The sequence below is a fragment of the Calonectris borealis genome, chromosome 15 (genome assembly GCF_964195595.1).
Source record: "Calonectris borealis chromosome 15, bCalBor7.hap1.2, whole genome shotgun sequence".
Taxonomy (NCBI): domain Eukaryota; kingdom Metazoa; phylum Chordata; class Aves; order Procellariiformes; family Procellariidae; genus Calonectris; species Calonectris borealis.
The window spans coordinates 14,210,503-14,237,636 of record NC_134326.1 but is presented as its reverse complement, the minus strand read 5'-3'; the positions used below and the strand labels follow the sequence as shown (position 1 = coordinate 14,237,636).

The 27,134-nt window shown below is 46.3% G+C and overlaps 1 protein-coding gene and 1 pseudogene across 1 annotated transcript; both read left to right on the top strand.

Moving 5' to 3' along the window:
* Window positions 1–948: 948 nt before the first annotated feature.
* LOC142088506 (ovomucoid-like) lies at window positions 949–5,296 on the top strand (annotated as a pseudogene).
* Window positions 5,297–8,401: 3,105 nt separating this feature from the next.
* Window positions 8,402–12,792, top strand: LOC142088505 (serine protease inhibitor Kazal-type 6-like). The gene is made up of 4 exons (XM_075163888.1): window positions 8,402–8,702; window positions 10,855–10,880; window positions 11,733–11,845; window positions 12,618–12,792. The coding sequence occupies exons 1-4, from the start codon at window positions 8,645–8,647 to the stop codon at window positions 12,661–12,663; spliced, it is 243 nt and encodes an 80-aa protein (XP_075019989.1). The 5' UTR covers window positions 8,402–8,644; the 3' UTR covers window positions 12,664–12,792.
* The last annotated feature ends 14,342 nt before the right edge of the window (window positions 12,793–27,134 follow it).

Genomic DNA, 27,134 nt, shown 5'->3' with positions numbered 1-27,134 from the left:
AAAAATGTATTATTTTATGCAATATTCCTTATTTGTTTTTCCATACACTTATGATAGAGTTGAACCACTTAACAGAGCCTAGCACATTATTCTTCACTTATCTTCCTCAAAACAAGACTTTCAGCTGACACTGTAAATTTAATGCCATATAATAGAGGGGGGAGGGGGGCGGGAGGCGGGAGCCTAAGGACTCACCTTCTGTTTGCAGCTGCTGCAAATTTTTCATGAATTTCTTTGGTATTAAGAAGCCCACGTCACCTGCACAGAATACCACTCGCTTGCCATTAAGAGGAAACATTATCCCAGTGCAGATTTAAGGCTATTTATTCTCATCATTTCTTAATCAGACTCATGCCCATTACCAACAGATTAATAACTCTTGTATAGAGAGTTAATATAAAGACATAGAAATGTCTTTATAAACTTCTGAAGTTTTAGGTAATGCTTTCCTGTTGTGATGACTGTTTCCTTCCTGTTGGTGAGAAATCCAGTGTACCAGGAAACTATAGGAGAGAGTGCGGAGAGATTGATGGAGCCCTCAGCATCTTCAGAGCACACTGATGCCTGCCAAACCCCAGATTTTATGTCTGTAAAAGCTTAGAGTGTCCCATGCTGCTGTCCCCCCATGCAACTCTCCTGGAGCCCAAATACCGTCTAGTGTATGTAATATGGTGTGCACAAGTTGAAACACTTTCAACAAATGGGTTTTTTTTGCTTTACCAACTTCCATACGTAATTTCACAACATCTACTATTGAGACAGTGCTCTTGTTTGGAAAGTACAAATCACTCATTGTACAGCAGGGCGCCTTTGTTAACAAGTTGGGTGTAGCTCACATTTTTCTTTAATTCTTCTGGGCATCTCTCTAACAAACAAGTATTCTTTAGAGCTCAACTCAATAATCAATACAATTTTCTTAGTTTACAGAACAAATAATTACTTTACGGAATGACTTCACAAGGTCCAGGAGATGTATATATATAGTGCGGCGAGAGAAGGCTGAGAACCATCTACTGAGCTCAACGGCGGCAGATTTGCAAGTAACAGACCATACAACCATCTCCGCTATGAAGACAACAAGAAGTGTTGCCCTTCTTGGGCTTGTGCTTCTCAGCTGCCTTTCTGGTAAGTTGTTTTTGTTACAGTCTATGCTAGTACCTCTACTCCTCCTGAACGTTTGCCTTTATATATACATCTTAAAGGAGAGGTCAGCCTTTTGGAGAAGTGATGATTTAGTAATACATGAGGTCTCTTTTAATGAACTTTATCCTTGTGCAGATAAATGCTATAGATCAGTAGGATGCATTTGTCTGATTTAACCTTATGAGACTTAGTGGGGATATAGTGCTGAAAAAGGAGAAAAATTTAGGTCCTATTTCTTCTTTAGTGAGTCAAAATTTCTGGCTTGACAAATAATTGATTTTTTAAATCTTAGCATATAACTTCTTGTTTACTCGGAGTAGATAAAACATTTGGGAAAACAGTAACTTCTCAGGAATAAAAAAGTGTGTTTGGTTGCTCTGTTGGGAAATTGATGATTCCAAAAGAATTTTAGTCAAGGACATTGTACAATTTTTATATTTTATAATCTCTGTTTTTATTGTAGATATCGTTATTGCTCAACAACGGGTGAGTAGTCAATCTTCTTTGTCATTTAGTCTTGATTTCTAAGTCTAGATGAATAATTCATACTCACAGTGTAACCAGGGAAGACTTGACAGAGAAAAAGAGAGAGAGTGAGTGAGAAAGGAAGAAGGAAAAGTGCCCCTAGGTATTATACCACCTCTTTTTCCCAAAACAAGAAGATGTCTTTGTCAGAGAAAGATAACTTACCATGTTGATGATAAAAAAGGCAGTGATTAATAATGTAGAGTGAGAGTCAGCACATCACAGAGTGCCAGCAGAAAATCCATACAACTATTGAATAACTGCCTAAGTATCTTCCCTGTCTTGATTCCCCAAGGAATGATCCTTTTTGCCTGCAATTCTTGCCAAAAATACTGAAAGTCTTAATAGTGAAAAGGTGCTTTTGCACACTGTAAGGAACACGGTATATTTTGTTCCCTCTCTTCTTCACCGTGGAGGAACGATAGAGAAAAATAATGACCAGCAGTAGTCTCCCAACGCAGCGAAAACACGATTAACACAAGCACACCCTTCTCTCCACTTGGAGACATTACAAGTCCTCTTTAACAGGCCTCCTGCGGCATGTACCAGTTTTCTGGAAAAACGCAGCTTGCCTGTCCTCGCGACTACGAACCCGTCTGCGGGACCGACAGGGTGACCTACCCCAACGAGTGCTCCCTCTGCAGAGAAATGCTGTGAGTATAAGGTCTCCCGATTACCTACAATGCCAGTCCAAGCAGCAGACAAAAGCCTTTGGGGTTGTGACTAATCGTGGGGTGGACTAGACTTTTCATAAGTTTCTGTCTTCCCTAATGCCCACGATCTTCTGTGTCAAAGCTCCTGAACCTGATTAATTACTGGGGCTTTACGAGTGGAGATACTTAAGGAGTGAGATGACTATATAGCATCAACAGATTAATCCTTCCTTTCCTTCTCCCGCTCTCCCTCTAGCCGTAACCGAGCCCTCGACAAGAAGCACGATGGAAGATGTGTTAAGGTAAGGTCTGAGACTGGTTCCTTCTCTTGCTGCACTGAGCAGTGGTGAGTGAAATGGTGGCAGAGAGCTAGAGAGAAACCCCGCCTAGGATCAAATCTGTATTAAAACCACACAATTTAAAACTGTCAGAAATGGGATGAAAAGGAAAAATTTCAGATTTGTAAGAATTTCTTTTAATTTTTGTTTGAACAGTTAAAACCAGTGAGTTTTAAAATGTTATCTTGTGTATAACACCAGACTTCTTAAGAACGGAAACTTTTGATTTCAATAATGCTTCAGCATTATCAAAACACTTCTCTCTAGACTTAGACTCAGAGGCTTGTTGAAGCTAAGAAATTCCCAGAGGAGGTCTGGATTTTGACTAAATCGTAATTTTGTAACAGAAAAATGCTTCTTTCAGAATGTTTATTGTAAAGTTTGTTTATCAATATATGGAGCTACCGTGAAGTGGAGAAGTATCTCTATTTTTACTTTAGAGAGAGAAAGTAAAGAAAGAGTGTGGCTGTGCAATTTAACAGAATACAACGACTTCCATTTCAGTACACTCAGAGTAATTGCAGAAACACCAAGGTGAGCGTAAACTCCATTTTCAAGCGGCATCGACATTTCGCAGCAAAAGTTGCTGCTGCATAAGGCATTTTAGGCAAAGATCCTTCATGGTGGTGTTCACGGTGAAAATCCCCAAGATGATAGGGATGAAGCCCACTTCAGGACAGGAAAAAAACAGATACTGCAGGATCACGCTGTACCCACGTGCAGGATTTCAATTGTTGGTGCTCCCCCAACTCCACCACGCTGGGGCTGGAAGCTCCTCTCCCCTTGCAGCTCTGGGGAGAGGGGAAGATGCCTTTTATACAGGACTGATGCAAAGAGGAACAGGGATTAAAATGTTGTTCTGTGACTGTTTCAGCTCGACTGTACTGGCTACCTGAGATCAAGCAGCGGTGGTGCGATCCCCTGCACCCTCGAGTACATGCCCATCTGTGGCACCAACGGGGTTACCTACAAAAACAAGTGCCACTTCTGCAATGCTGTGGCGTAAGTGAAGGGGCTGGGTCACGGGAGGGATTTCTGGATCGGTAGGTGCTCGTGTTGGTATTTAGAGTGTAATGAAGTAGTTTGACTCGTGAAGCAGCTGCGCTGCGCTCATTCATCCTCAACTCGTTTTCTTCCCGAAGGAATGGACTGGACATAAACCTGCGCAACATTGGAGAATGCTCCCAGGTAAAGCACAGAAATCTGCACTCTTAACTGCTGTTACAATACATTTTACCACACAAATTCACTGAATCACAACTAAATAATAGAAATGCCTGCACTGTCCTGGTGCATTTGGCCTGGAAATAGGATTTGAGGAAAATAGTTGAAGTATGCCAGGGTCAAAGGGTATTGAACCAAATCTGTGACTCAGATATGCAGTCCCCCCTCTGCCCTGGGAATGCAGCACTCAGCGGGTGCCAAGACCTTCATTTACTGGGAAAGGGGCTGAGCAAGAGATGCTGCCCCATCCCTTCTGTGGGAGAGCTGGAAGGTCATATCCAACAGCACTGTCAGGAGCGGTGATTCCTCAGGTGGGAGCGCTTTCTGCAGTGTGGCTTGCGACCATCCACTTTCTGTACGCTTGCCTCTGCTAACCTGCTGAACCAGAGCAGAGCAGCCAGTGGGGGGGCCAGCCTGGAAATATCAACACAGTCATTTCACTATTTATGATAGTATTTATTAGATTTTTTTCCCCCCGCCTTCTCCCCACCTCCGGCTGCTCCAGGCAAACATTTTCTCTCCCTTTGAGTTTGCAGAGCCGCTAGAACAACAGAGCCCTGCACCTGAAAAGTACTTTTATGCTTTGCCATATCATAAATATTAAATAAACATAAAGCACTCACGTAGGAAAATACAGGGAACAAGGTCTTTAAAACCTGTTTTTGCTCCATTATTAGCAACAAATTGACTGCAACGAACAGAAGGGCAGCAATTTCATGTGCACTGACGACTATAACCCCCTTTGTGGCTCCGATGGCAGAACTTATGGAAACAAGTGCCAGTTCTGCAGCGCAGTTTCGTAAGTATGGAGCTCACCGCATAGCCAGGAACCAGAGGAGCTGGAGCACACACGCATCAGCAGCAGCTGGTGTGGAAGCCCTGGAGCTCCCGTTAGCCCCTCGGTAAATCCATCCCTGCCCCGCGTTCCTCTCCCGACGCTCACTCCTCTGTCACCCCCCAGGCACTGAAGATCTTAAGCCCGAGTGAGTCTTCTCCTTCCCTTGCAATTAAATCCAGATCCCCGTTTGCAGGCTCATAGCGTTGCTGACTCCCTCCCTGCCAGAGCGATTTAAACTATGACTATAGGAGGTGTCCAAAATTATGGGGTTTGTCCCAAATCTCTTTCACGTATAACCTGGGGAATCAGGAAAGAGGTGAAACATTAAGCAAAGTACTTTGTAACGTGGAGAGCATGAAAGCATTGCCTTATTTGGGTGAAGTTAGACTACAAAACTGAGATCCGTGTCCGTAATTTTGGTCTCCCTCTTTCTCTTCAGGCGGAGCCGCGGAGTTCTGTTCCTCAAACACAGTGGGGAATGCTGAGCGCTGGAGCCGTACCCTTGGCCCTGATCTTTCCCTTACAAATCCTGCAATCAAACACGCTCTTCCCTGCTCCCTCGACTGATGCGCATTCGTCTCTGCTTTGATTGATCAATAAATTAAATGCAGCCACTCTCTTTGCCATGGACTGGGTTTTGGTGTTTTTTTTCAGGGCAGGGGTAATGGTCTTCAGGCTTTTAGGTACTTATCTGTCAGGCAGGAGAAGTTGTGAAACAAACCACAATAAAGAGCAAAGTGTAACGCCCATCACACACCAGCCCAAGCCCTCACGAGAGTACGTCACTCCATACCAAACCATCAGAAGAGAAACCAGGCTGCTGTAAAATACTGCCACTTTCTTATTTTTGGTGTCTTATAGAGCGTAAAAGGATTTGTCTTTGTAACAGCACTGAGTCTTGGAGGAACTGGTCCTTTTAGGGGCCCTGGCATGGGGGGATGGCCCCGGGGAAGTGTGAGAGAGAAAGGTGGCCGTGGTCAACCCTACCTGGTCACACCTGGGCAAGGGGCAGGTCTGGCCGTGCATTATAAAAAGGAGGCTTATGGCAAAGGGAGGAGGCTGTCTCATAGGGAAGAAAATTAGGAACTGCTGCTTCCTTGAAGGGTGTGTCCATCGAGACTATGTTGATCAGCAGAAAATTGCAGCAAGCTAGGCAAGGCTGTAATGAGCCTAATGAGAACCCGAGGAGAAATTAGACTGGGCTCGGGCTTTCAGCTTCTTGGAGAAGAGATCTGAAAAGTTGTACTTGGGGTATTTGAGGCAGAGGTAGGACAGGGGACCCTTCAGGAAAAGTCTTAGATTTTCTAACCCTAGGAAAGAAGGGCCAGAAGATGTGCTGGTAGCTCCAAGATGCTTTCTATCTTGGGAAAAAAGGTATGGAGATAACATCTTTGTGGGAGCCTGAAGAGTGCACTGGAGGAGCAATGACATATATGAATGTTCATGATGATGTGCCATCTTTTTGGGTGAGTCAAGGAGTTAATATGCAAACAGCACAGGCAAAAAGTCCCTAGTGCCACAGCTGGCACACTCCCTTCCTCCTCCTTTCTCCACCACCCATTCTCTTCTTAGGCAGCAAGAATATCTGCTGCTAAGGCTGATATTTAGGACAAAATCTGTGACTTCCAAGCCTTTTTCTTTGGATCTTGTTTCCTGAAGCAGAAAATTTCTTGACCAGGAATTTTGTAGGTGCTTCTCACCAGAAGATAAGAGGCTTGTCCTTCCCCTAGTACTAGCACAGAGCAGTGCTTCGTATTTTCAGGTTTTTTTGTGTTAGTACAGGCAATATAAATCACATCACGCCTTTGTGCCTGCTCTTAAGAAAAGACAAACCGGAGAGCCATGAGAGTCCTCACTGCTTACCTCTTTGTGTGTGTGTGAAAAATAATTAAGGAACAGTCTAAGTAGCTAGCGGATGTGAACAGAGACCTGTCAGCACAGGACAGAGCTCTGCCGTAATTTCTTGTTGGCCAAGAGGTTTCTAGAGTGGCCACAGACTAGTGGAGTTTTGGCCATAGCAGGAAATTGTCTTCAACAGCAAGATCCTAGGGTGAACCTCCTCCGCAGTGGTAGTTTCTGCCTGAGGAAGCCAGATACTTGCTCAGGAGCTCAGAAGGCTTTGGAAAAGCCCGAAGAAGAGCTGCTCACCTACAAGGAAAGGGAGGGCAAATGGCAAGTACTGGGTATATGGCTGTATCCTGGATGCCAATTGAGCCTCTAAGCAAGAACTCTTTAGAAGATGGAAAGGTTTGTATCCCATAAGACTAAAGACTGGCCCAGCACAGGTAAGTACTCGGCTTGACACCAGCAAGACTCTGCCCAACTGTACCCCTTAGACTGCAAAGCAAGGTCTGGGTGCCCTTCTTCTACCCCTGATTTTCAGAGAAGTCAGAGGGACAGAAGAATTCCCTCACCTATGCCAGCAAGTGGCCTGTTTCAGATGTTATAAAGAAGTGGAAAGAGGTAATAACGATAATCACCCGGTTGGTAATTTAGTCTCTTCCTCTCCTCAGCCCAGAAGGGATTGGTGCCTGCGGTACGTTTGCTAAGGCTTTAGCCAGTCAGTTATGCTGCAGCAACCGAAACGTTTGGTTAGAGGACTGAGGCATTAAGGCTGTGGTTGTGAGCAGTGACGCATGAAACTAGAAAAGGCAAACACGTAGTGCTGCGAGTGGCAGAACTAAGCGTGATTTTGAACGGCGCTGCGGCTGACTGACTTGATAACTACATTATATGAGAGGCTGCGTCGTGAGCTCAGCCTTAATAGACATCTGAGTATTCACCTGTCAGTCATGGTTTCTCTGCTGTGTGGATTTTAAGATGTCTAGCAAGCTGCAAACTAATGCTTCCCCAGATGTAGGGCATTCATAACATTGCTCTCCTGCAGAAACTGTCTCCCTTGCTGGCTGAGGACGTTAGTAGCATCTTTCCTCTGTTGCTAGAAAAATGTTGTATAAAAATGTTATTTATTATTTTTAATTTTTTTCACTCCTATGTCAAATTTGGTTGGAACTAGTTGCAGATTCAAAATTTGCTGGGGAAACTAATAAACAGATACAGCTATACACATTGCTTCCTTGCCTTCTTAGGAAAGCATACTAAAATTTTAAGCTTATTCTTATCTGAACAGATATTTTGCAAATGGTGCAGCTGACCACAAATCCTTGCACAGACTCAGCAGGAAATAGAGCTCAAGTCTCCCAATTCCCCATCAAATTCCCTTCATTGCCACTTGCTGTGGGAGCGGAGCCCTAACATATGTTTGTGAGTGTGAAAAACTGGAAAACATTGACAGCTAGAGTTTAAAAAGTTCAGGGAGGAGAGTCAGCAGTCCTATCTGGGACTGTGTGCACAGCTATGAGAGCATGTCACGTTGGAGCGCTTCTCCACCCCAACCCAACAAATTTAGAACCATCCTCAAAAATAGCCAGGGAACAACGTATAATTGGTTTCACAGACAACACATTCTCATGCTGTGATTTATTTCGTAACGTCTAGTGAGTGTCATCACGCCGCACTCAAAGCCTCGGAGCTGGCATTCAGCGAGGGCCCAGAGAATGAAAATTACCAGCTTCCCCGATGAATCACCGCTTTGAAAATTCACCCTTGTGAGAATCCTGTGACTATTTAGAAAAAAAAAAAAAAGCTATTACAAGCCCGAGTCTATCACTCATATAATTAGCCCTTTCTAGGTTTGATGTGGACAGGGCAGCATTCCTAAAGCACCATAAACACGGCCAGGACCAATAATGACTTTAGAAATGAAGTGGAGAAGTTCTCACAATTAAGGTGGGGAATGAGGACAGCTACGGATGGGCACATAAATACACAGAAAGGCAGGTCTGTGTGCGCACTGTGGGCTCCGGTGCTGAGACGACACCTCCCGCACAGATCGCTTGGCTTGGACTAGAGCTACCTGCAGCATGAAGGCAACAGGCGCCTTAGTGCTGCTCAGCCTGCTGCTGCTCTCTTTCTTCTCGGGTAAGTGATCTTTTCCCTAGCCTAGAAAAAAAAAAAACCCAAATTTTCCTGACAACAGCAAACTTTGGAGAGCCTTGATCAGCGGATGATAGGCTTGAAGATAAAGCTGAGCAAGTAGAAAGTATCTGCGGGACTTGCTCACTCGTATGACATATTTCCACTCCTCGTGTGCCTCCGCAGTGAATAACGCAGCGGAGGTGTCACAGGGAGACAGAGCGAGCAAATTCTAAGTGGCTCTTTCAGCAAATGTACCGAAGTGTACATAGTGTAATTATGAATTTTTGGTACAAATGTTCGCTGGAGAGTTTTGCTGAACCAGTTAGAGAAGAAACTCACTCACCTCAGGCTCATCAGCTCTTGTTTTGATCCTAAGCATCTTGGTATTTGGTGTTTTCCTTGGAGATGTGGAAACGTAATTAGATGAAAGTTTCAGCTTTCCTTTACATTGCAGAGAAAAGCTTGAAAATTAAATTCAAATGTCCTCAAGGAGTCAGAACAAAGAGGACAAATTAAAAGGATCCAGCATTTTATTTATCTGGAGATTTACACATCTCTCTGACGATCTGGGGAAGCTGAATGATGATTTTTGAACATATAGATCATGTCAGTGTTATCAACTGCTTGTGTCCGGCTGACCCAGCTCTGGAAGGTTTGTTGTGACAGTTATTGAAGAATGTGCAGAACAGGAATTATTTATACTTGTTTTTCTGTGAATAATTTGAATAAAGAATTCACTTGAGAAAATTGCAAGCTGTGCATGGAGAAAAGACGTGAATTACTTTATACACATTATTCATTATGAAATATTCATCTGTCTCTAATTGAGTCTTAATTGGGACTGGGTTCCGTCAGAGTGCTGAAGCTTCCTTCCAAGGCCAGGCAGAATAGCAGCAAACTCTGTGATCTCCTATAAAATAAACAAATGTCAAAAGACATCATCACAAAGTCTTGTGTAGCCACATACAATATTTATAAACACCATCTAATGAGCTATTTTGTAAATAATATGCAGATAGCCATAACAGTGACTCTACCATTAAGGCAGCCTAGCCTAACCTGAGGACATGATAAATACACCAGCACCAGGGATAAAACCCCGAAGGGCAATACAGGTGGCAGAAGAAGTAGGGTGGGTTGCTGGATGATGGTCTAGCTGATTGAGGCTTGGGTGGGATTTCCAATGTGTGGGGGCCAAGTGTAGGACAAGGTCCTCCCATCTCCTGTCCCAGGTTCCCTCCTGCTCAGAGCCACCTGAGCAGCACCACAGCTGGCAGTGGCCCCACCGACCCAGCAGGTACAGCCTTGCATCCCCACCTCTGCTGCCCCGCTGCCGTGCGAGATGCTGGGTATTTGTCCCATGGTGTTGTGCCCCAGATTCTGCAAATCTGCATTCAAGACACCCTTGAGTGTCAGGCTCCCCCTTGGAGACATCGCAGGGTCGCCCTGACCCATGGCTATGGCTCAACCTCCGCACCTGACTGCGGTCTTTGCAGTGAAGAAATACAAAGAGGATGGACTGATTACCTTCAAGCCCAGAGCCTGTGGTTACAGCGCGTATTTTGGGGCTCTTACTGCCCAGCGCTGCCTGTTCTGCTCTGTATCACCCCATGACGTCTCTTCGTATCTCACCCGGGATGAAGTTGTTCTGGGAGAGTCTCTGGGCTGTGCCGTGCTGAGGGGGCTGTAAAGCTGACCACGGGGGCTCCTGCTCCTTCTCCACGGTAGACTCTTGTTAGCAGCACCAGCCATTTTTGCTGTTCAGAGGTGCAGGAGCCTAAAAGCCTTAAAAATCAATATAGCTTTAAAATCTCTGTTGAGCACGGCTCCAGATCCGATATGGCAGCTCGCTTCCCCGGGAGTGGCTGCCTTCCAGGAGATTGGGTTATGTGTCTGAGGCGCAGTTAGCAGCTGAATGACTGATTACATGGTATTTTAGTAACATTTTTCAAAAAAGCAAAATACTGAAAAGCAATTCAGATAACGTATTTCCTGCCCCCTCCTCCGCCGCACAGGATGACGGAGTAGGAAAAACCTGGTGTACGTTTCACTGTGGTTTGCATAAAGGGTTTGTGACTTTAGTTCAGCCTCTATCAGAAAATAATGCTGACGTGTAAAATCTCTGTTTGTTTTTTGTTGTTTTTTTTTATTCCAGATGTAGAAGGTCAAGATATTGAAGAGGTTAGTGCAGCTGTTTCTGCTTACTGAATCTGCATTTTCTAGAGGAATGGTTTTGTAACCAAGATCTTGGTGCATGGTAAACAGTTTTTAATGTCTGCTGGGAGCAGGTGGGTCCTTCCAAGATGTCCCAACACTTTGTGGAGTTCTCCATTGTACAGGGGATCTAATGTGTGGCCACATTAGCAAGCAGACCAGGGAAATGGACGGTTGGTTTAGTAAATGCTTCCCATGATTAGGTCTAGGGTGCTTGCACAGGGCTGTGTTTGTACGCAGCACCACTTTTGTCCACTTTGGTCCACTGTCCAGTCTTCTCACGAAACAAATAGACAATTGAGAGTGTTTTATTCCCCCCAAACAAGGTCCATTGTTGTCCAAAGACAAAATCCCTGTACATTTCCTGGACACCATTTTTAATTCCCCATGGACTATGGTTTTCTCCTCCTTCCGCTGGGAAGGCAGAAAGCTCAGCAAGCACCAAGCTGGGCGCCCAGTTTCGCAAGATGCATGAAGCCATGCAGCAGTGAGCTCACTTGGCGCCAAATGCCTGAAAGAGCATCAGTGCTGACTCTTCTCCTACATGCCTAGGCTAATCCACCTGTGTCTTTGAGAGATCAAGACTTCTGCCAGGTGACTACAGTGTCCCTCCTCAAACATGGGGCAAAAATTCCCCTGAAACACTGCTTCTGCTCATTTCTGACAGGGTTTTTTCTTTCTGTCAATAGGCAGTGTCATCACTGCCGCTTCAGTCCTCTTGTCAGAAAAAGCATTATATTAGTGACCTTGTATCCAATTTGGAAAGTGAAAGAAAGAGTATGGGAGTCCTGAAAGGGTATTTTTTTATTCCTTTTGCAGATTTGTAGAGAGTTTATAAACAGAAGCGTGTTCTGCACGAGGGAGTCCAACCCTCACTGCGGCACGGATGGCATCACGTATGGAAACAAATGTGCCTTCTGCAAGGCAGTGCTGTAAGTGAAAGTAGAGGGCATTGAAATAACGGAGTTGGCTCCATTTCCACGTATGTAATGATGTTCTTCATGGAGGGGAGGCCCTGCATCCAGGCTGCTCTTGTATGGACCAGCCCCTGAATCGTGTCAAGTGGAATATTTCCTCCTTGGAACGGAGCTGTGTGAATGCAAGTTAATTTTAATTCATTTCTAGGTTTTGCACGCTGCTGGTTGCCATGCCGAGAGGCAGCACGGGGCCTGGCAGGCGATTGCATCCTGCCTGTACCTTCTGCACGCACTGAATTGATGCACATTTCCCACTATACGCCACAGGCTGCAACTCTCACTGCCCACACTTCTGGATACTGAGAAGTGTCTGGAGGAATGCGGGAGCTGAGCCATGCCAAATTATTCCTGAAAAGTCTGAATGGACTTTGTGGAACAAGACACAAAATCTCAGAGGAAGGACCGGAGTTTCTCCTTCCTCTGAGCTCTGTCACCTTTTAAAGGAGATGCAATAGGCGCCAGCACCCCTGGGCTGAATGTGCTTGCAAACCATCGGTTTTTCCTGAGCAGTCCTTAACATTTGGTGCACACTCAAGGCTGCCTTACCCTAGGGGAAATCAGAGAAGAGCAAAGAGAGGAGAAAATGGCTTGATGTTCCCTGTGAGGCACCAGGGTACACTAGCATGAGTCAGGCAAATGGTCCTGTTCGGATGGATGAGCTCCTTGTCCCACGCTGCTATGTCTGTCATACATTGCTTTGTCTAAGTCTGTCTTGCTCCTTTTACAGGAGAAGTGGAGGGAAAATAAGATTGAAGCACCTGGGGAAATGCTGAGTCCTCACTGTCACCGAGCAGCAAGAGCTGAGCCCCCGTCAACAACGGCCGCAGACGCCCGTGCAGGGACACGGGAGAAGCTTGCCCTCATCTCCGTCGTCTCTGCTCAATAAAATAAATCTTAGCACGATTCTTTGGCTGGATTCCTTTTTCCATAATACCCAGAAAAGCACATGGATACAGCCGTGCTAGAGCCTAATGCCTGGCTTTGCTTTGCTGTGCTGTTACATCACCCCCCTCCCGGGAAGCGCGGCGCTCCCTGTGCCGGAGCGGCGATTCCCACGGCCCCCGTGGGCTGCGTCCTCCCGTCCCCAGCAGCCGAAGCTCTTCTCTCCCCGTCCTGCCTGACAAATTGGCACACGCCTGCCGGGCAGCCAAGCAGCACAACCGCTCGTGGGCTCCTGCCCCGTTCTCCCCATCCCAGGGGGTGGGTGACAGCGGGCGCCTTTACTCTTTACCCATCCTCCATAGACATGTTCCTTCCTCTCTCGGAGGTTATTGTGGGAGGGTGACAGGAGAGCTGGTGAACAGCGTGACTGCATATGCCTCATCTCCTTTGGAAACCAGAGACAAACAAGCTGAGGCTAGGGAATATTGCTCCATTTAAGCCTGCAACAAGAAGATGGCAGGTGGAGGCTGGTTTTAGGCAGAAGCTGCGAGGCTCTTCTTTCCAAATCAGTCTCTTTCTTCTTCGTTCTAAGAGAACGCTTTGTCTTGAAAACTGTGAACTCACCAGCATTAGTTTCCTGCTGTCAAGTGGCTTCTCATGCTAATAAAATTATATTTAGAAGAGTACCAGATTGTCTAAAGTGTCAATAATTAAAAAAAAAATATTCCCTGGAGGAGAAGAGCTGTGTGCTTCCTCTCCCCACCTCTAGGATAAACTCTTCCTGAATCATACACAGACCTTGACTTTATAGGCACAAAGATTTGTATTTATTTACAATTTTTAATTGTAATTCCTTTCTTTACTTTTCACACTGCTGCCTTCTTTCTTCTTGATGCTGGCTGGAAAATCCTTCTTTGTGGCATGAGCAAATGAATTCTATAGTCTCTCCCCATTCACTGTGCAAAATTCACACAGGGAAATACTTGTGGCATCCCCTTGTTAAAACATTGGCAGCAGATCAATGGGACACCAGGTCCTTTATGTTAAACACTTAACTTTCAAAGGGAGCTTTAGATTTTATCATGAGCCTCAGGGGTCAACATATTTTGCAAGCATCTAAATGCTGAGCATCTAAACCTCTGGACCTTGTTTGGACAGAGCTTGAGTGTTTGCCTATCATGCCACAATCCACGCTTTGAACTCAATTGGGGCGCAATGCCTAAACAGAGGACTTAGCAATGTGCTCAGCACACCTAAAGCTGGCTTCTCTTCTGATAATCCACATTTGCGATGCCAATTCTGGCAAATCCTTTGTCATTCGGTAGCTTCACAGGCAGCGTGCAGGCGGCAGCCAGCCAGCGGTTGAACCGCGCAGGCAAAACTCCGCGTTGGCTGGTTTGGAGCTTCTCTCGGACCAGTTGTCTTTGATCCTGCTCTTTTTCCCATCCCAGTTTACTGGATACTTGCAAAATCTGCCGCCTCTTCTTGGAAGCAGACTAACATCCTCTGTGTCCCAGGTTGTACAGCCTGGGAAAGTGCATTTGTTTGGTTTGAAATTCAGATGTGACATTAGTAAACTCAACAGCAAGACATCCAGAACATGGATAAGATGGAGGGGAGCAAGAAGCACCTCCTGCACAAAGACAAGAAGGACATGTTGGGAAAGTGGGAGGACCTTCCTCGTCAATCGTTCTGCTTGGAGAAGGATGACCTCCGCATGTCCTCTCCTACCTGAGTTATCCTGTGATGATCCTACTACATTGTGTGGCTCTGGACCATATTCAGAGCACAGGAGCCAAAAGACACCGTTTTTAAGATGGAAAGCAACATTTTAAAGAGAGAGGGACATCTTTGTGCCTGAGATGCCCTCAGCGACTCAAAAAATCTCAGAGCATATTCCAGTATCTAATGCTTTTTAATCTGGAGGCTGAGGTAACAAGGACAGAACACAAGACAACAGAAACTTTCAGTGCAAATAGCAAATAAAAACACCTCTGTACCTCTACAGACCCGGCTACCTTCTCCTCCACCTGTGCCGGGGGAACGGAGAATGGGAGTCATCTCCCTGGAGGAGATGATTTCCCCCAGTCGGGGAAACTTCCCAAAACTTTCCCCCCAGGAGAGGCCAAGAGAGGCAGCACTACACCGAGCGATTGGCGCCTGTCACGGTCCCTTCTGGCTGAGCGGGCACATTGCTCCGGTTAACCGAGGCAGCAGTGATGCTTTGCTGGTGCCGGGTCCTTTCACTCTTGGATTCAGAGCGCTGTGCTCGCCTTCCCAGCAGGGCTGATGGGTGGATACCAGGGCAGGAGTGTGGCAGCGGCCACAGCCTGTCCAGCCTGAGCTCCCGTCTGTGTCTGGCTGCCTTCCCGCACGCGTACCAAACCAGAAACCAAACCTTCAGCCACTACTTCTCCTTTTATTTTCTTCCTCCACCTTTTAAGATGTGTTGGGTTTTGGGGATTTTTTTTTGACAGCTTTGAAAGGTGAGTGATGATACTTTTGAGATCTCTCTTCTATTAGATAACATGAGCATCTTCACAGATTTTTCTCTCCCTGGGGAGGAAGGGTCCTTAGCTACAGGGCAGAGGCTGGGGTGGGAGCTGCCCCAGCATCTCGGCCGCTGCCAAGACCTGCCCCTTGCAGCAGAACGAGGGCCCCTTGCATCTCACTCAGTCCTCCTCAGCAGTTAAAATAATGGGAGAATTAAATTTGTGCATGGTTGCTCTTACTGAAAGGAAGTCGTCGCTCACAGCTGAGCACCCTTCCGTGACCGGGCTATGCACATGGCAGTGGGGAAGGATGTATTTCCATCTCACAGCTTCACTCTGCTGGTGATGCAGCTGATACATTATTGTGTCCAGGCTCTTGGCCCATTTAACTTGTGCACTCCACCGCTTCCTCCTCCTCCCCCAGCACAGGCACGTGTCACTGTCGCAACTCAGTTGAATCCTTTGTCCTACTTTTTTCCCTTGATATTCACAGCATTTGACAAGGCTTTTCTAGCTGCCATCGGATCATCCTAGGGTGGTGGTGCTAACTGCAGGATTCCCACATCCCGGCTGGGGAGGAAGATCTGGACTTGGTTATCATTGCTGTTCACCCTCTTTTCCCTAAAAGAAGGCAGGCTGGATCAGGTTGGAAGGGACTTTGGTCCAACCCCCTGCTCATGGCAGGGTCAGTTCTGAGGTCATATCAAGTTGCTCAGGGCTTTATCCAATTTAGCATTGAAAACCTCCAAGGATGGAGAATGTATGATCTCCCTGGGCTACCTGTCCCAGGGCTTGACTCTCATCATTGTAAAGAAATTTTTTCCTTGTGTCTGGTTTCAACCTCTTTTCTTTCTACTGCCTCATCTCCAAGCCATGCACCACCGTGAAGAGCCTGGCTCCTCCTGCTCAGTAACCTGCTTGCTAACTGGCAGGCTGCTCTTACGTCCCCCTGAAGCCTTTTTCTCACCAGGCTGAACAAGCCCACCTCCCTCTATCTCTTCTCACAGGGCAAATGCTCCAGTCCCCAACTCTTTTGGTGGCTCTTCACTGAACTTTCTCCAGATTTTCAATGCCCTTCTTGTATTGGGGTGGGGCCCAAAACTGAACACAGGAGGGAAGGCTGAGCTACGGGGACAAGGAAAAGGATTGTTCGGGGGGCAGGTGGGAGAACTGTAGAAGTATTGCAGGGGACTGAAAAGATGTAGATGGTGACAGATGCAGGGAGCAGCAGGAGGGTGTCAGTGTGTATTGGGTCCTTTAAGGATTAGAGAGCAGCTGAGCCTGCTCTGGGGTGAAACGGCTCCCAGATGCTGGGAATCAGCCAAGAGTTCCCCCCACCCCCATCACAGTTGAAGGACTTAAATAGGAGCCCAGGGGAAGCATTTGGTTGTTTTTACTAATTCCAGAGCAAAGAGAAGGTAAGGAGTTTGCTTTGTGGTGTCAGTTTTGGTGTTTTGGTTTATTTTTTTTTTCCCCTGAAATAAGTACTGTGGTTTAGAAGCTTCTCATGGGAGAACCACAGTAATTGTGGCTGGTCTTGGTGTCTTATAAGGCTGCTCTAAAAATGCTGGGGAAGGCTTATAAAATGCATGTGGGAGACAAGGGGTACTGCAATACCTAAAGGGAGAATGGGGGAGGCATAAGATATATCCATATAGAAAGGCAGGTACGACATGAAGAGTTGCTTGCTTTAAATCTTCAGTGGTGAGATGGTGCTCCAAGGCACCTCTTTGGCTTTGACACCCATGGGGCGGTGAAGGACAAGAGCTTCAATAAGGTCAGCTCCTTGGGTCTCTAGAGGAAATAGGGTTTTGGCAGAGCCTCAATCAGGACTTGAAAGAGAAGGTCAAAACTGATCTTCTGCTGGGCCTGGAGGGATGCCCTGACCAACCTGAGGCTGGCCCCAAGCAACAGCCTCAGTGCTTGTAGCAGGGTTGGACCTGGCACCCAGCTTGTGGATTAAAGGTTTCCCAGGGATGTGAGAAAAGCGGTGGTGCTGTGTAATAGTGCTTCCCTTTCTGAGCTAAAATTGCTCAATTAATTGGGAGTGAACTGAAATGTCAGTGTCATGGCAAGGGCTGGCTGTGACACCTCTGGCCTTCTTCCCAAAGAATGTCATGCTTTTGTTTGGGAGGGTGATTTTGTGGAGTCATCTGTGATAAAACCATCAGCTGTCCAGGCCCTGCCCTGTAAACGCATCCTCCTGTCATCTTCCGTTTCTAGACATACCCTTAATCCTCATTCACAGTTACAACCGGCAAGCGGATGCTCCAATTTTATCTGACGATGATGACTCATTAAAAAGGAGCTAGGAGGGGCTGCAGAAGGTCACCTGCGCTGCTCCCCTGTCCCAGGCGGGGACACCGCTGCCCAGCGCATCCTTGCCGGGCGGAGCGGGCGGGGCGGTGCCGCTGCGGGGCTGCGCTGGTTCCCGGGCATCGGGCTCCCTCTCGTGACTGCCGGGCACACGCCGGGAGAGGCACCGCTCGCCGGTACCCTGGGGAGCTGGAGCTGGGGATGCTGCTCTGGTCCTGCTGGACAGGCTCATTTCGGAGAGGGGCCCTGATGTCCTCTTTGTGCCAACCTTCGGGAGCGAGTCAGCTCTGCCAAAATGAGCAAAGCTCTGCTAAAATGAGTAAAATGCCACCTTGGGGTCCTGGCGCTCTGCAGAGGCATGACCCAGCCACGGCGCTGATTTTACCTGTTGAAGTCTTGCTTAAAATTAGAGGTGCCGACAGCAGAGCCATGCACAAGCTGTGATAAAGTTATTCACCCCCAGAGATTCACAAGTTCCTGAGATTGCAGCACCCATCCTCTTTTCAAGATGGGTGTCTGTATTAGCCTATTTTTGCTGAGCCCAACAGCTGTTCTTGCAATGAATTACACTGACGGAGATCCGTGCAGGAGGGCAGGGAGGCACTGGCACCATGAGCTGTCCTAGTAAACAGTTTCTGTTTGTTGTTACTCGTGCCTCGGCTCTCCCTCCTGGCAGCCATTTTCCCCTCTCCTGAGGCCGCTGTTGGATCAGGTCTGGACAAGTTTCCTGGGCTTGTGCAGGGCCCATCACCTCTCATCAAAGAGCTCAGGCTCAGGGTGCAGTCTCAGCATGTCCCCTTGACATAATAGATAAAAGATAGCTCTAATCAGTTAGTTCCTTGCCCTGAGGCTGCTCGGACTGCTGACTTCCCCAGGGCATTGCTCACTTCTCCTGCAGGCATTGGAGGAAGAAGTTTGGGGGCAGAGAACTGCAGCTGAGATGAGCTGGGCTTTGTACCTCTAGGAATTGGGGAGAGCTTTCCAGTTATGCTGTTGCTGGATGCACATATTGAGATTTAGCAACAGTGGTGGGATTCCAGGCATGACACACTTGCTCAGCTTTTCACTGAACCCAGCTGAGGCTTGGGCTCTGCCTCTGTGATGCTCTTTCCCTCTGTTAATGCTGTGACAAAGGAGAAAGCCATTGCTTACCCTTGTGTCTGAGCATGGCACAGCTGCAGAGATGGTGCAAGCCCTCTCTACCCTAACAGGGTCTCAGAGGACCTTCTGCTGCTGAGGGTGCTCTGCTGTTTGCTCTTGTGTCTTGTGGTCTGTCCAGCACCTGCTAACCCTCTGCGATGGTCCAGGCCCTGGTGTTGTCTCTCCAAGGCCTGGCAGGATGATGCTGCTCCTCCTGTTGTGAGCAAATTGCAGAGTGATGGAGGGGGGGAGAGTGCAGTACCAAGGACGGACACTGGATGCTGCCACAGACCGGGTGGTTTTATCGGTGGTGCCGTGTCTCTTCAGGGCAGTTCAGCTTCGGGCTTCTGGCACCAGGCTGTGATCCTTGCTATAGGTTTTTTTGTAAAGCCCCAGCTCCAGGAGTGTAGTGATTAGGTGAGACCTAAACTTCTACCTTCCTAAAAAAAAAAAAATGTATTTATATAGTTTAAGCCCCTCTAATATGAGGTCAAATCATGATTCAAGGAGAAGGCTGAGAAAACTCAAAGGTAGAACAACCAACTTGTTTGAAAAATCAGCATGATGTTCTATTGCAGGGGACAAACATTTCCAGTGGACTAAATCCCAGTCCCTGTTTTGTCTGCAATTCTGATTAGCCCTGGGTCATGGCGTGCAAACATTCACCTGGTAGCTCCAGGAGCCTGGCAGATGTCACAAGTGCTGAGACAAAAAGGTGATCCTCCTGCCAAGTTCTGATAACAGCCCTTATTCCTGCCTCAGCAGGGCTCCAGTTGTGCTGTTAGCATCAGCCCTGCCTTGAGAGGCAGCCCTGCACCCCGGCGGGGAGCCTAGGGGTCTTTGACATAACAGGTTCTGCATCTCCTCTTTGGCTTTTTGGGTTGGGGACAAACCTCACAAATTAAAACAGGGGCTTTTGCAGGTGCATGTGTTTGTTCCTCCCCATTTGGCCAAGCTCTGCCATCCCCACTGGCACTCCTGGGGCAGGTAGCAACTACTCACAACTTGGTTTTTAACACAAAATTTCAGGTGCATGGATATCTGCTCACTGCTCCAAAAGATTTGTCTGTTGTGATAACTTATTTCCAGCCCCAGTGCTGCACTCCAGGGAATGGTCTCTGTTCCAGAGTGTGCAGCATAAAGCATCAGGTGGGCATGTACAGGGAGGGGCAGGGAGACTGGGTGGTGGCAGTAGAAACCATTCATGTCCCATCCACAGACAGACTGCAGTCACACTTTTTGTAAGAGGACTGTGGGTGTCTGTGGGGAGCTCATCCTGGAGCTGTAGGGGAGTCAGTCATGGTTATTTGGAAACCCGACAGCAAGCAATAAAGTAGCTGTCTCGAGGGTCAGTGAGAGAAGGTAGTTCTTGCTCCTCCTGTCTGGATACAGGACTCTGTCCCTGGGTGTGTGGGGAGGTATCGAATCGACGAGAGCAGGAATAGTTGGTACCTGAGCAGTGCTGAAGACCAGGGAGCTTTCCAGCCCTCGTGGGCAGGCTGCGTGGTCCAGCTGCGAGGGGCAGGGGGGTGGCCCTTCACCTAGGACTGTCCTAGCCACGGCTGGTGACACCAGGACTTGTGTTTGTAATGCCAGAGTTTTACTGTTGACTTCACTATAACAATAGCTGTACCTGATAGGTTTTTAAAACTGGGGCTTTGCTGCAGGCCCCCCCAGCAGACACTGCAGAGCTCCCCTGGTAGAGAAAGAGCAGCTGGGATGGCTCCTGGGGAGCTGTGCTGCTATTGCTGTCACAGAAAGAATAGGTTGGGGGGCTGAGGGGGGTGGCAGGGAGCCTCTATTGCAAAGAGAATAATGGTTACTGTCCTGTAATATGCAGCCCATGTCCTGCTTCTTAATTTGATTTTTATGGTGGTCTTGAGGGAAAATATATTATGGAGGAAGTATTAATAAATTTCCTTTCCCCTTTCTGGAAAATGGAAGTCAACATAGGACAGGGATAAAGTAGAATGTAAGGAGCAGACAAAGCCACACATACCATGGTGGGAAGAGATATTTATGTGGGTGTACAGACAGCCCTTGGGGTGGAAAAGCTGTTTTATCAGCTAAACCTGGGGAGGAAAGCACTGGCACAGCTGTACACACCTTCATGCTACAGGAAATGTGAAAGCATTTCTATTCCCAAATAGATTGGGGAACCTTGATACTTCTTGTATAAAGCTAAATTCAGTAAGCGGAGTCTCTTGTGGGGCAGTGAAGGTTAGCTGAGCCAACCTGTACGCAGTTCAAACATTCAGCTTTGACCAGTCAAACCTCACCTCCCCTTGAAAGCAGATCCATGCTGTTGAGACAGGAGGCATGACAAGGTGTAATTAAAGATGAGCCTTAACCCCTGCTCTTAGCAAATGAATAGTCTTCGGTGATGGTGCTTTGTTAATGAGAATGAAGTGAAAAGCACTTGAGCTTCCCTGCTGTGCCGTGGCTCTGTCACTGCTGCTGGAAAGGTGATGGAAATACGAGAACCAGGGAGGACCATGGGGACTTCTTTAAAAAGAGGGAGTGTGGGGTTTAGGGACAGGTATGGGGTCAATGGGAGGAGTGTGGGGTTTAGGGACAGGTATGGGGTCAATGGGAGGATGTCTGGGTAAAGCACTGTGCCAGCAAGCAGGAAAGCTGGGCTTCCTGGGGCAGCCAGAGGCTCTCTATGCCCTCTCAGTGATCCCGAAGGGTTTTGCTGGATTTTCCGTGTTGTAGGTAAAGGTGAGCGGCCGCACCCAGCACTGAGACTGGGAATCAAAATGAGCAAAAGCCTTCCTGAGGATCAGCCCTTGGGGTTTTGTGGCCGTGGCCTTTCTCTAGCAATAGGAGAAGGTCTCAGACACAAGACATGGGGATGAAAGCAGACATGATGGTCATGGGGAGATGGGTGTCCATGGCACTCTGCTTTAGGACGTGACTGTGGGTATGGACCTCTCTGCCCAGCTGTTGCTCCCTGCAGAATGAGCAGGGGCTGAGGGGAGGCAGGAGAGATGGACCTGCAGATACCGCTCCAGCCTTGCTCTATGGCTTTCTGTTCAAGACAACTGTGTTGTCTTGAGAAAGTCCTGTTGTGCCCATGTCTTATTGCGACTTAGGAACAGGAGAAAGCACTGATTCATGGGTCAAGGAACGCTTTGGGCAAATTCACTTGCTGCTAGGTCCTTGTTGTAGGGCTGGAGAGCCTGTTTGACACTTCGGCTGCCTGAACACCCTGCCCAGTGCTGTCTCTGCTAGGTAAGATAAGGTCATCTGTGCCATCTCCCGCCCCTGCAAAGCTGGTGCGATCCAGCCATTGCATGTTAATTGGCTTTGGCAGAAGCTTTAGCTCAAAAGCTCCTGTCTGGTTTCCTTCCCGGCCTTTAGCACTTTGCTTTGGTGCTTGATCCATGCCTGGCCCAAGGCTTCTGTGCAACCCTCTGGAAGGGCAAGGCGGGAGGGGGGTGTAAAGCTTAACAGATCCTTGTGAAAGATTGACCAGTGCTGGAAACTCTGCCCCTAAGTCTCCATTTGCCCTGCTTACTGCCTAAATAGACTGATAACTTAGTGCTGTTGCTGCTCTCTGGCAGTTTCTTTGGAGGTAATACTGTGACTTTTTTTCCTTTCATAGTTTCTCGAACTGTGCCCTGTGCTTGACTGAGTCATGGTCTGTGGGTCTGTAATTATCTGTGTTCCCTACGTATCCATTAATGGATTTTATATGTTAATCTTACAAGATCTACTGCTTATTTTGATGTTTTCATCTCGCCGGCTGCCTGTAACCTCTGCGTGCTATGTGCTGGGTTAACTGCCGGGCGAGCAGAGATGAGGACCAGCATTTCTCCCTGCTGGTCTCTCCCTGACTCACCCTTATCTCTGACCCCCAGCACCCACCTGAGGCTTCTGGACCAGCAGCGAGCTGGGGGGCTCTTGGCGTGCGCACTTCAACACATCTGTCCATGCATCGGAGAGTAACGAATGGTTCTGCATCAGTGACGTAAGTTTAACTGGACAATTATTTTATAGCATCTCTAGGGTTAAAACAAGACAAACTGTCATATAACTTGGTCAGGGATTGCTGAAATAAGTGAGCGACGAGCCATGAATTCAGTTTTATCAGTGACAACAGCACCATCTCAATTCTGCATGGGTGTATTTCTGTTCCATAAAGCCGTATGTTACATAGCTTTAGTTGCAGAAAGAAGTCTACCTAAATTTACTCAATTTTGGTCTATCTCAAGTAAATATCTCTTTCAGGGGGTTGTTTGATATTTTTCAGTGAACCAACCAAATCAATCATATCAGATTAAGGAAAAAAAATTCACTTTAGGATACTTAAACTCTTAAAATTTAGGACGACTTGAAAGTAGAAATGCACATACAAAATGCAATATTTTGATTCTGTTTAAAGAAGTCAGAATTTTCAATTATTTGCCTGCTTTCTTCCAACTGCAGCTACTCACTAAATTCAAAATGAAGTAGTTTAATAGCTTCTGAATATGTTTATCTCAACTAATTTACTACTTTTGGGGGTGGGGATATTGCTGAGATGTAATTACAAACCCACCTGTATCTGAAGCTCAGAATTTCCTTCTTTTCAAGTGTTAGACACGAATTATTTAGTTTTTGATCTGTTACCCTGTTATAGAAAAAGGCTTTACAACATACCTGTTATGTCTAGACACGTCTGTAAGGGACTAATCAGATTTTTAAGAAACCACATCACTTTATCATTTTCATCTCTGAAGCAGTTTAATACACTTAACTTTTCAAAAAATATGCTCATTTTGGTCCTGATTCGAGGAATATCCATCATTAGGACAGCAGAGGGACCCAAAAGTCACACTGGCATCAGTTGCACTTTAAGCATGTGCTTGAAATTCTGCTCATGCTCACCTACTAAACTGGTGCTTGCAGTTTTCATTGCTCTCAAATGTTGCATACCCACGTATGGCACGAAATGTGCCTGAATATAGAAAGCAGGGTAAAGAATCAGCAAGCCTTGCAAAATACAATTCTAGAGCCATCTCACCTTGCCCTAGGAAGCAGGGTATCTTAGAAAGTTTTACTAGAATTTGTTAAATTGTTAACATTATTCTTCCTGTGCCACCATTTATTCTTCCAGTATGACCCAAACTAGGGGAAAAGACCAGAGGAAGAAAGTTTGATGCTTACCAGTGGAGCTCTTGGCTTGTAACACATCAATAATGTACAAAGCTCATCAGAGCACTCAGTTGTTACAATGCCAGGGCACACTGCCTCCTACGGAGCATCTACAGTCCGCTGTGCCAATAAAGCACAAATTGAGAGACATGATGTACATCCACACCAAGAAGCTTTTAAGAAATGGAAAAATTCTAGAGCACTGGAAAAAAACAAAGCCAGGAAGGAGGTTTTTTTAACTGCAATACTACTGTGAGAACATGCTCAGAAACATAACTCTGGGTGTTAAAGCTGAGCTTGTTCTATTTTTTTTTAATTCATCGGTGGACATTTCCCTCCAATATGAAACAATTCAAACAACCTTTCTGAACAGCCTGTGACTCAGCCACTCATGCCCAGCTGTCTGGCTGTGTGGTCTATGTTCAGGAAGATCCATGGCAGATCCAACTCAAAATCCAGGGGCTGATCTTGCAGCAAGTAGAATGAAGTACTAGCTCAGACTGCTCCAGATGAAAATTCCAATCAAATCTGAGGGTTGAGATATTTGGCTTGAGCATCTATATTGAACTATGACTTCTTTGACTGATGCTCTGATCTGGAGTTTGACTCTCTGTCCTCTCAAGAGCAGCATAAATACTGAAGAACAAGGCTCTTGTTGTTAAATACCAAATGCTTTAACACCACAGGTGAAGATATTTAGTCACTAAAAATCTGATGCAATAACCTAAGTGTTTCATAACACCAAAATCAAAATCTTCTGGGGTGTTGCAAGGGAAGGAGGGGACATCACTTGGCAACAGTGACTATGCAGGCTCTCTGCAAGGTCACCCAGTCTCTTGCGCGCAGGAGCTGCGGCCAACCTGGCCCCTGCCATGGTGAAAATAAGAGCTGCTCTTTTCTGATATATAAACACCTTGAAAAATGGTGGTGTGTGAGCAGAGTGGGTGTGCAATTCCAACTAGACAGTCAAAGAAAAAAACCACCACTTTCAATCAAGTGTTAATGATGGACTTTTCTTTGCTGTGCCCACCACCCCACCCATAGTGCTAAGAGCATTATGCAATTTGAGAACAAGCTCCCTTTGACTTGTACCCATTATTTCTAAACAGAAAATGAATTGGTGGGAAAACTACTTGCTAGGAGAGACATAGAAATTAATGGCATGGCATTGTATGTGTCTGTGTGCAGAAAGGAAACATGCCAAGTTCTGCACAGACTCCTGAGAACTAAATGAGCATCCAAGTGCTTGCAGTATCAAAGCAGCATCAAAGGATCTCCAGAGATGACAAACTTCATAAATAAGGAAGCTCAGGGATGTATGAGAAAGCTCATCAGTATAAAAACAGTTCATTTTGAAATCCTCTATTATAAAACACCATCAGAAGAGGGCTGATGTACGAATAGTGAGGTTGAGGCCCCGTGTAATTATTGGGGATCTAAAAGATAACGGGGGATTGCAGTGTAGAGGATCTGGAGTGGTTAATACAGCTGGGCTGGGAAATAAAGGTCTAAGATAGACAGTGTCATCCAGCAGATAAAGCCAGGAGTCAGAAGAGTCAGACTTAGCACTGTAAGGCATCATAGACATTTTTCGCCATTCTCTAGGAAAACCTAACCAAACTGCAATTGCTCATCTCTCGCCATGATGCAGTTCTTCCAGACCCTGAATCTTCCGAGTTGCTTATACCTAAAACACGTCCTGATTAGTGAAGGGCCCTTTGAAAGCACGGATGTCAGTATAGTACTCTGGTAACTTATGGCTGTCACAAGATATTGCTAATATTACTTACACAAGAAATTCATAACATTTGAAAGATGTACCTTGTCTTTTCCCAGATAGATCAGTATTTTTCTCTTCTAGTCCTGTTATTCTCTCCCTCAACATTTCCTTTTCACTGAAATCTTTCTCCATCAATCCCCCAGCCAACTTCATCAGCCACCCTACACCGGGGGCAGCACGCTAATTGCCACGCTAACACCGGCTAGCACCAGCCGTGACTGCTGCAATGTCAATAGCGAAATGTGGGAGGACTCTGCACTCTAACACCTCTTCATCCAGCATTTCTGGTTTTAAACAGCTTTAATGAAACAGGAGAACTGTTTACTTTTCTTCACCTTCTGAAACACAGTTTTTACCTAGGCTTCACCTTATGGCTAGAAAGAAGTATTCAGCACTTCTCACATCAGTCTTAAATACATCCTGAACAGACAGAGTGGAAAATTGTCTTAAACCCTTTGGCATCCACTTGCTGTCAGTCGCATGTCAAGTCAGGAATAAAAATTGGTGACTAGCTGTAGATTTCAGTCATGCAGCAGGATTTGTGGAGCTGAATTTGCAGTTCAGTTCTTGGCTTCAGCTGTCACTCCATGTACCTCCAGTGATGAGCATTCATGCCACAGAGAGGTATTAGAGTTGTCAGATATCCAGAGCTTACAGAAATAACTTCATTTTTAAATGGACTGTCTCTTTTGGTATGAATAATCAGACAGAACAATATACAAAATACTTGATGTGTACTGGGAGCCCAGTACAGTCTGACACATGAAATGTTTGGAACATTTCAGACCCCCTTTAATGCTTCTCCAGAGTTTTGCAGAACAGTAAATTATGAGCTCTATAATTAAGCCACACTCCCTCTCTTTGATTATGCTTTAATCCTATTTCTTTTAACAGAGATTATGAAAGCCATTGATCAAATACTTCTCAATGACCTCAATATAATCTAAATGTTAACAGGGATCAAGGCTTCAAACTTTGCTGTTGATAGCTATTCCCAAGGCTCAACTATACTTTGGAAATACAAGTAGGTCAAAACTGCTTTCCCTATTAAAAAGGAGAAACAAAGTCAGCAGGTGTTTTCCTCTGAACTTATGCACAATAAATAATTATTTTTGGGCTAAGCAGGAAGGTAGCCATTTATCCTTACAGTTATACTAAATTCTGGTAGTTTGGCACAGAATCATACTGTACGTATAGCCCAGAAGAGTCCTGCAGTACAAATAGGAGAGCTGCGCTGCTTTGGCCGAAGTTCCGCTCAGCAGTGGTTCTAGGGGAGCACGCAGACTTGGCCACTATGTGAGACCCACTCTCATCTTCTTGAGCACCTGCAATTCTTGTATTAAGGATATTAGACCTTCCTAGCCTACTCCCTTTAGCATCAGACTATGGACTTGTTCATGAAGTTGTCCAACTCCTTTCTGAACCTGCTGATGCTACCTGCCTCCACAACAAACTGTGGCAGCAAATTCCAGGAGATTGCTACCTGCTGCTCTTA